General features: G+C 44.0%; 1 protein-coding gene across 1 annotated transcript in view; it reads left to right on the top strand.

Annotated features, from left to right (window-relative positions):
- The first annotated feature begins 57 nt into the window (after positions 1–57).
- Positions 58–10,124, top strand: part of PI4KA (phosphatidylinositol 4-kinase alpha) — a 74,856-nt gene continuing 64,789 nt past the window's right edge. Inside the window, exon 1 of the mRNA XM_074356737.1 lies at positions 58–265. Coding sequence (XP_074212838.1) covers positions 98–265 — 168 coding nt within the window. The 5' untranslated portion in view covers positions 58–97. The remainder of the gene's footprint in view (positions 266–10,124) is intronic.

Here is a 10,124-nt window from a genome sequence, read left to right as displayed (position 1 = left end):
CACGTGGCGCGAAGGCTGGCCGCAGCCGCGCCTGCGCCGTGGGCTCCAGCGCCCGCGGGCCGGTTCGGGAAGCCGGCGGGCGGCGCCGCGGCTTGCGATGATGGCGGCGGCGGCGGCCCGGGGAGGAGGAGGAGGAGGCGGCGGCGGCGGCGGCGGCGGCTCTGGCTCGGGCTCCGGCGCCGGCGTCTCGCGCGGCTTCTATTTCAACACGGTCCTGTCGCTGGCCCGCTCGCTGGCCGTACAGAGACCGGCATCCTTGGAGAAGGTAGCTCGGCCGCCAGGCGCGGGCTTACAGGAGGAGGGGCCCGGGGCGCGGCGGCTCGGGAGGGAGGGAGCGGAGCGGCGGGGTCGGGGGCCGGGGTCGGGGCTGAGGGCGGACGTGTGGCGGGAGAGCGCCGGCGGGCGCCTCCCAGCCGCGGGGCCGCCCTGTGACACCGCCCGGTGGGGGCGGCAGCTCGGGGCGTGGGGAGGGCCGGGCAGCGGCGTCGAACCTGCAGTCGGTGCCCCGCGTGCCCTGCCTTTTATTCCGTGACCTTGCAGCGGTGCCTTGCTCGGGAAAGGGGCGCGTTTACGTGCTTTGCTCTTCGAGGTGAAGGCCCGAGGGAGTAGTGTGGAAGCGCTTCTGAAACGCAGATGTGCTGCGCAGCATTTTCTCGAGAGACTCGAGGGGGCGGTAGGCCGCGTAGAGGCAGACGTTTGAAGAAAGTGAGGTGGGCAGGGAATTGACCTCCGGGTCTTCGGAGGAGAAAGGAGAACTCAACGCCGAAGGATTCCTTATCACGGGCGAAAGGCGAAAGGTAGCTCCATGGCTCTCCGGGGCGGACGGTGGAGACAACAAGGCTTTTAAAGTCAGAGCTATGCTTGCTCTCTGCACTGCCAGTGTGTGTCGTGTTGGACAGGATCCTTCAACCGTCAGAGCCTCTGTTTCCTTAGCTGTGAAATGAAGTGGGTCTTGAGTATTAAATGAGTTGGAGCATAAAGCTCTTGACTCAGAGTTAGGCACAGAGCAGGTGAACAGTAGAGGCCAGCTTGCTTCCCCCGCCAGTGTGCGGGGAGACTGGTTGCAGTGTTAGCCCTGAAGAGTTAGAATTATTTAGGACTATTCTTCTCCACAGCTGGTGGGTGGAAAGAGAACGTGGTCTGATAGGAGCAGAGCAGTTGGAAGTGATTTTGTGGCTCTGGTGAGGGGTGAAGCCAACAGGCTGTGTCACTTTGGCAGAGTGACCTAGGCCTTCTGTGGCTTCATAGGTTCTCAAACTTGCAGGGTGAGTAGGCCCTGGAGACTTCTAATTAAAGGAGTACAATCATCTGGAAAGAATACGGGTTGTAGAGATAGGAACACCTGAATTTAAATCCTGTGTCACTCGCTTATTAGTGTAATTCTTGGCAGATCAGTTCCCCAATCTCATCCTCTACCTTCTCCTGCAGAATTCAAGGACAGTACTTGATAAGAGTATGTTGACAGATAGAATGACAGGAATAAAAGCAGTCACGTGGGTGCCTAATGAACGATCACGGTTATTACTGGATGAGCCTGATAATGGACCACAGCGCCGGTTTATGAAATCAAATCCACGCCCACTAGTCAGCACATTCCCTTCCTTATAGGAGAACTGAAAAGCCTAGCGGAAGTTTGCTTGTTGGACTTGGAGAAGAGGGAGGAGAGTGTAGGGAATTGGATGATCTTTTAGAAGAGGGTCCCAGGCTCTGGCCGTAGTGGGGCCCTTTCCCTCTCAGTAACTGAAAAATGCACCTTAAGCTCAACTTGCTTTCTTTGGCCTGCTTCTCTAATCACAGGACCACTCTTAACTGCAACGTTGTTAGCTTTGCATTTTGTGGTAACTGCTTTGTTGGGGAGGTTACAATATGTTTCACAGTTAACTAATGCGGCTCCCTAACAACATCTTTCACTTTTCTACTTCAGTCCCACTGACCTCACTTACAGAGCACTTCAGGAAAGAGTTAATTGAGCAAGCCTGAGGCTGCTGTCTGCAGAAGGGCTTGCCTGCAAGGTTGGCCCTGCACTTGTGTCAGGAACTTCGTGCTTGAACTGTTCCCTCCATTCCCTGACTGATTGGGGGGGGGGTCCACTATGTCTAGCCTCTTTGTGCAAACAAGATGGTTTTGTGTTGAACACCTGCTTTCCTTCTGGGAATCAGAGATTTTGATGGTTGCTAGGCAGACAATGCCTGAGTGACCAGCTCTGGGTAAAAGCCGTGGGTGCCGTGTCTCTGATGGACTTCCTGAGGCACAAACATCATTCTCTGTGTTCCTGCTTGTTTGCTGCTGTAAAGAGGAGCGCACACCCTCCCAGGAGGGGCAGATGAGAGGAAGCCCGTGCGTGGATTTCTCTGGATCCCCCCTGTCTTTCTCCCTTGCTCACACCCTTCATTGTCATATCAGTCAGCCGAGGACGACTGTGTCTGTGTGTGTGGTCTTGGGGACCCTGAAACTTTCTCAGAGGAGGCTTCTGTAGGTGGCTGATTCCATCCAGCGTATGTAAATTTGTCCTGTCTTCATCTGTGATCTTGAGACGTGATTAGACCAGGGATCGTTGTTACCATTTAATCTGTAATACTGTCTGCTTTCTACATGCCCCTATTTTAAAACAATTGTTGAGAAGCTCTTAGCATTCCTAAGGAAAAGATTTTTGAGACTGTTAAGAGTAAAGGAATTTCTGGGGACCCACCTGAGATAAGAGGTGTGGAGACTTAATCTGGAGAGATGCATGTTGAGCCCCTCCCACCTGCCGCCATTTCTTTGTTTTCGTTTTTTTCTCTTTCCTTTTTTCCAGAGAGAAGGCAGAGGCCGAGTGGGGCCTGGTGCAGATGAGGCTGGCCTGAGGAAGGCTGTTTCTGAACTAGACCTGACACCTTGGCTCCGACACTGGAAGCTCGGGCAGCCTGCCATGCCTCAGTGGCTCGTGGGCATGTTAATGACCTCGCTTTCTCTAGCCGGGCCCTCTGCCACCACAGCTGGGTTGACTTACTCCATGCACCCACTCTGACCCCAGGCTGTGAGGCCAAGTCTGTCACTACTCAGGGCATTTCACTTGTTCTTTAATTCCCTCTTTCATTCAGAAACGTGTATGGAACACCGACCATTAAGTGGCACATGCTAGGTCAGGTGAATAAGAAACAGTCCTGATCTGGTTGCTCAGGTGACCAGTAGTCACATCTGCTGCAGGTCCCCCGTTTACTCTGTTATCCCGCGTCTGGTGGCCAGAGTCCTGCTGTGTTCAGACAGCCATACTCAGGACCCCTGGGCGTCTGTTCTCAGATCCATGTCTGAGCTCTGAACTTTTTCTGCTAGGCTACCCCTAAGACTGGCATCCCAGCCCTGACGCCCAACCCTGGGATTGCAGCCCACCTCTGAGGACGCCCTCTGGAAGGCCCACTCAGCCCTCAGCCCTCCTCCTGTGGGAGAAAGATGAGAGGAGACAAACTGAGAAGAAAGAGAGCCCTGTCTACCCCGGAATCTCTGCAAATGGTCTGCTCCAGACTGCCTCTCCCTGGTTTCCCTCTGCCCGCCCACCTCTGCCTGTGCTTTTCTGGCTCTTCATGGTCTTCAGAATGTGGCTGAGCTGTCCTTGCTGGGCCTCCTCCTGGCTCTGCCTGGGCACCCTCCTCTGTACCCAGGAAATCCGGGGATGGCCCCTGCCTCCTTGGGAGGCTTTGATCAGAGTCCTTTCCCACGTACTTACAACCCTCTTTTCTTCATTTCAAATAGCAGAACCTCCAGGTGTCTTAGCTAGCTGTTGATCCCTTGTTTAAGCAGTGCTGTGGCATTTGGGCTGGCTGGACCCTCCCTGGTAGATGTGCTCTGGAAGAGGAGCTGGGGAACTCTTACCTGTAATCCAGAGGGTGTGTGGCCAGATGCTGGGCAGTGGGCTTTCTGGAGTTCGTGGTGATCCAGCCTGTGCTTCAGAGTGGAAACCATGATACTGGCATTTTTTTCAGCATCAGAAAACTGAAAATTTCCTATCCTGCTCCCATTCTTTTGTGAGGCCATGTGAAAAAAGAAAAAAAAAAAACAGAGTGGGAGGAGAGAGAATGAGCTTTGGCATAGGGTAGTCATGTTGCTAGAACCAGTGTTGTTAAATCAAGGCTAAAATATTTCAGGAAGAAACCGGAGAAAGAAAAAAATCTTTACATGTAATCACGCCACATTAACTGAGTTGGTCTGCTAGGGCTGTCATAACAGTGCCAGAGGGCTTTAAATGACAGAAACATATTTTCTCACAATTTCTCACCAAGAGAACGGTGTCTGCAGGGTTGGTTTCTCTCGAAGCCTCTCTTTGGCTTGTAGATGGTGGTCTTCTCCCTCCTTGTGTCTTCAGTTAGCCTTCCCTCTGTGTCTGTGTCTTAATCACTTCTTAGAAGAACACCAGTCAGTGTAATCCTCTGATTTTAACTTGGTTACCTCTTTAAGGACCCTCTGTCCAAATACAGTCACATTCTGAGGTACCTGGGCGTTAGGACTTCAATAATGAATTTGGGAGGGAGGGACATAATTCAGCCCAGAACATTAACCCGTCAGCACTTTCATTTCTTAGAGCTTCTTTGTAGTTTGTAACCATATATAGCTTATTCACTTGATTGCTTTTTGCAAAAGTAGCCCCTATTTTTACTGTCTGCATGTCATTTTTTTGCATTGACAGACCTTACTGAAGCACTTCTGTTTCCACTTTCTAGTTTTTTCCTTATAAAACGGCATGTTTGTACATCTAGCAATTTGTCTTCTGAATTACATCCTTGTGTTACATTGTCGATGGGTCTTGGTGTTTACTGCCCACCTGTTTCTAAAAGACTACTTAGTCGTGGTCGTCTCAGCAAGTGCCTCGTGCGCATTTATAGCTTCACCACTGTTGGGTTTTGTTTTTTTCTTGCCAACTCAGTAGGCATAAAAGGGTACCTTATTCTTTTGAGCCGAAGATAATATTTGACCATGGTTGGCTGTGTTATATTGTGAGTTAAGGAAATGGCCCACAAAGCAGAAGTGCCGGGATCGTGCGATATTGCCATGTTCTTGTTTTCTGTTATATGGAAACTTCAGTTCGGGGTTCTCATCAAATTTGCAGTCCTGTTGCTTGAGTACTGACTCCTAGCTGTGCCACTCTGAGTAGCTTATTTCGACAGCTGGTTGTACTAGGTGTGCACAGTCCTGACCCCCCGCTAACTCACAAATCAGTAGCTGCAGTAACAGGTGAAGGACTGGCCGGTGTCTGTCCAGAAGGGAGCCGGTCCTGAACTATGTGGCTTTTCAGTAAAACTCCCAGGAAGATATTTAGCTGTTTTGTGCTTTACTGGGGTAGGGGTGGGAAGTGCAGATAATTTTTACTTTGGACCCCAAAGCTGTTCTCGGTGGCTCCTGTTAGGTTTGTGGGAAATGTAGTGGAAGGGAAAAAAGTGAAATATGCTGTAAGAAAGTGAAAGTGTCATGGGCACTTGCCGGGAGGTTCTTTTCAGTGGAGATCTTAAATCAGGCCTGCTTGGAAGTAATACAAAGGGTGTTTGCAAGGACTGAGCGTTGGCGATGGGCAAGGGAACAGAGTGGAGCACAGAGGAGAGGCAGTCTGGCGGAAACATAATCTATTTAAAGGCAAGAGTGGCAGTGAGACTGGAGCAGATAGCAAGGGCCCCCTGTGTGGTCGGAGCCTCAGGTCTGGGTTTTATCCTCAAGACCAGGAAGAGCCCTGGAGTGTTCGCGGCCTGGGAGTGATGTACGTAGGGAGGTTACTCGGCTGCAGTGTTTGTATCGCCGCCCAGGGAGTCTCAGTGGACATGTCACTCACTGTTTGCTCCCCAGAGGGCAGAAATGTTCTTTTTCTGGCTCCTTCCTGCAGTCCTCTCTCCTGCTGTCAGTGTTGCCGCTTGCCTCCGTCCCTCCCCAGCAGCTCTTCACTTGCTGCGGTGCTTCCACGTGCTGCACTTTCCCGGTTACTTATCTATATGCTCATTTTTATGTTTGCTTCTCTCATTGGCATTTTGGAAAAAAGCTTGGCCTTTTGTGAACATTGCCAAGCCAGCCAGAATCCTGCCTTCACAGGCTTGAGGCAGAACCCCTCAGGTCTCACTTGCATTTATTTGTTCAGTCTCGGAGGCTCTATCTCTGCTGCGAAAGCTTCTGTGTGGAGCGTGTCTGGAAGCCTGGATTCGGGACAGCCAAGGGTGTATATACCGTCCTGAGAGCAAGTGGTGGTGACATCCATCCATCCATCCATTCTGTGCTAAACCTTTGAATACCTGCTGTGTGCCAGGCCCTGCAGGGCCCCTTAGGGGGTGAATAAAGAGACATGGCCTTGTTGTCATGGAGTTTACCCTGGAGAGAGACAGACAAGTGTTACACAGAAAACAAGCAAATATGATTTAGAATGGTAACAAGTGCCATGAAGTAAAAGTAAATGGTGTTGGTGAATTTTTATTTCAATTAAAAAAACAGGAGGGGAAACTAAATTCAATACCTTGTAATAGTATGTAGTGAAAAAGAATAGGAAAAAATATGTATACACACATACATGTGTATATATAACTGAATCACTATGCTGTGCACCAAAAATTAACCAATTTAGCATTGTAAATCAACTGTACTTCCAATTTTAAAAAAGGTTAATGAACTTAAATAAATAAATAAATAAATAAATAAATAAAGGTAAGTGAGGAGGAGGGTATAGCCAGTGGTAGAGCACGTGCTTAGCGTGCATGGAGTCCTGTGTTTAATCCCTAGTACCTCCATTAAAAATAATAAATAAATAAACCTATCCCCACAATAAAATTTTTTTTTAAGTTTTGCTTTGAAACATCAATATGAAAAAAAGACTTTAAGAACACATATTAAATCTTTGGTTTGTTATATTTAGTTTGTTGATCTGTTACACTCTGGAGGTGAATTGCAATTTCATATATATGTTTGAAATAAATTTGAGTAGCATCTACTTTAAAAACAAAAAGGTAAAGGGGGAGGGTATAGTTCAAGTGGCAGAGTGCATGTCTAGCATACACGAGATCCTGGGTTCAATCCCCAGTACCTCCTCTAAAAATAAATAAATAAATAAATAAATAAATAAACCTAATTACCTACCCCCTCAAAAAAAATTTTTTTAAAAGGTAAATGATACGAGAAGAGATTAAAAATAGAGTCTCCAGTTACATGGGATCCTCATTCATGCAGGGATCAGGAAAAACCTTAAAACAGCTAAAGGAGGTAGCCAATGATGTATGTACAAAAGAATACTCCTAACAGGGGGTACAGCTTGTGCAAAGGCCTAGAGGTAGGAAAATTGTTGACTCATTTGATGACGTTATAAAGAAGGCTATAGTGGTTACAGCTTAGGGAGATGGGAGGGCACAAAATAGGGTGGGGAGGTGGGCGGGGCATGATCACCCATGACAGGTCATCCAAATGATTGTCAACTTTGTCTTAAGAGCAGTTTAGCAGTTTAATAGCCTTTAGGGGATTGGTGAAGAATTTAAAATATAAATAATAAGTAAAATAAAATACCATTTATGATTAGCATATAAAAGGGGATATTTAAGACCAGTTTAAATAGATTTGTGAAAATTCCATTTAGTATAAATATTAAGTGTTGGTTTTCTAGATGTCTCTTACAAACTAGGAAAATAGTGTGTTAAATCTTTTGGGGGATCTTATTATTACTATAATTGTAATCATATAAGTATAGGATTGTAAGATTTTGACCTTTCTTTTCTAACATAAGCATTTAAAGATATGAATTTCTCTGTAAGTGCTGCTTTAACAGCATTACACAAATTTTATTATGTTGTGTTTTCCTTCATTATGTTCAAAATATTTTATAATTTCCTTATGAGTTCTTCTTTGACTCAGAGGTACTTAGAAGCATGTTGTTTAATTTCCAAAAAATTGAGGAATTTTATAATTTTTTTCTGATACTGATTTCTAATTTAGTTCTGTTGCAGTAAGGAAACATACTTTGTTGGATTTCAGTTAAGTGTACTGATCTGTTTAAAGACCCAGTATATGTGAGATGTGTCTTGATGAACTTCCCAGGTGTACAAGAAAAAAATTCTGCTTTTGTTGAGTGGTGTCTCCTATAAATATCTGTAAGGTCAAATACGTTTTTTAGCTCTCCAGTATCTTCACTTATTTCCTATTTGTTCTGTCAGTTCCTGAGAGAGGAATGTTGAGGTCCCCAACCATAATTGTGAATCTGTTGATTTCTCCTTTGAGTTCTGTTGGTTAGTTTTGTTTTTTTTTTAACATTTTCTGATTGAGTTATAGTCATTTTACAATGTTGTGTCAAATTCCAGTGTAGAGCACAATTTTTCAGTTATACATGAACATATATATATTCATTGTCACATTTTTTTTCGCTGTGAGCTACCACAAGATCTTGTATATATTTCCCTGTGCTATACAGTATAATCTTTTAATCTATTCTACATTTTGAAATACCAGTCTGTCCCTTCCCACCCCCTGCCCCCGAGTTCTCTTAGTTTTTGCTTCATGTATTTTGAAACTTGATTCTGGGGATCATAGATATTTATATTTATGATAGTTATGTCTTCATCATCAATTGACTGACCTCTTTTTCATCATGAATAGTAATATTCCTTGTTCTGAAATCCACTTTGATATTAACATAGCCACTCCAGCTTTCTTGCTAATGGTGTTTGCATAATATGTATTTTTGCATCCTTTTATTTTTAACCTACGTCTTTACATTTAAAGTGATTTTCTGGTAGATGGCATGTAGCATGCTCTTTTATAATCTGAAAATCTCTGTCTTGTAGTTGGAGTTTTTAGACCATTTACATTTAATGTAATTATTAATATGGTTGGATTTAAATCTACCATCTTGATACTTGTTTATTTGTTCCATTTGGTTTTTGTTCTTTTTTTCTTTTCTTGCCTGCCTTTGGATTAATTCATCATTTCTTAATATTCCATTTTATCTCCACTACTGGCTTATCAGTTATAGTGCTCTCTCTTTTTAAGTGGCTGTTCTAGGATTGAAATATGCCTCTCTTTAATGTATCATAGTCTACCTTCAAGTAACGTTATACCACTTTACTGTAGTGTAATAACCTTACAACTGTAATTTCATCTGACCCCTTCCTTTTTTGGTGATTGCTGTTACAGATTTTTAATTCTGTATTATAAACTCCATAATACATTGTTATAACATTTAAATAATGATAAAAGTATGAAAACATAAACATTTGTATGTACATGGTTTTTGGTTCTCTTCATTCCTTTATGTAAATTTATGTTTACACCTTACTGATTGTAACATTTCTCATAGTGCAGGTCTGCTAGTGTGATTAATTCTCTTAGCTTTGGTTTGTCTGAAAAAAATTTTTTTCAGCTTCATTTCTGCTGACTCTAGAATTCTGGAGTGACAGGTGTTTTTATTCTAGCATTGGTTTCTGTCTTTCCTTATCCTAGTACACTGTCTTGATTACTGGAGCTTTGTAGGAAGTTTTAAAATTGGGAAGAGTGAGTTCCCTGACTTTATTCTTACTTTTCAAGATTGCCTTGGCTATTTCTGGGTCCCTTGAATTTCCCTGTGAATTTACAATCAGCTTGTCAATCTCTGCAAAGACATCCCCTGGGACTTTCATGGGGATTGTGTTGAATTTGTAAGTCAATTTAGAATGTAATTGCCATTTTAATATTAAGTTTTAATTATACATGAATATGGGATGTCTTTCCATTTATGTTTAGGTCTTTACTTCTTCAACAATGTTTTGTAGTTTTTAAGAGCATGAGTTTTGTACTTCCTTTGTTAAATTTTTTCCTAATTATTTTGTTCTTTTGATGTTACTGTAAGTTGAATTATTTTTTAAATTAAGGTCAAATTCACATGATGTTATATTCACTGTAGAATAGTTTCTGAATATCATTTTTAGTTTGTTCATTGCTGCTGTACAGAAATACAAGTGATTTTTCCCCCAATTTTTTTTATTGTGGTAAAATATACATAACCTAAAATCTGCTATTTTAATCATTTTAAGTGTACAGTTTGTGACATTAAATACAATCATAATAGTTTACTCTGGTCACCGCCATCCATCTCCAGAATTCTTTTCATCTTGTAAAGCTGAAACTCTTAATTACAGTTGATTTTTGAATATTGATCTTGT

Source organism: Camelus bactrianus, chromosome 32, assembly GCF_048773025.1.
Source record: "Camelus bactrianus isolate YW-2024 breed Bactrian camel chromosome 32, ASM4877302v1, whole genome shotgun sequence".
Lineage (NCBI taxonomy): Eukaryota > Metazoa > Chordata > Mammalia > Artiodactyla > Camelidae > Camelus > Camelus bactrianus.
The sequence above is the reverse complement of the archived record's forward strand: the minus strand, read 5'-3'. Positions and strand labels throughout refer to the sequence as shown.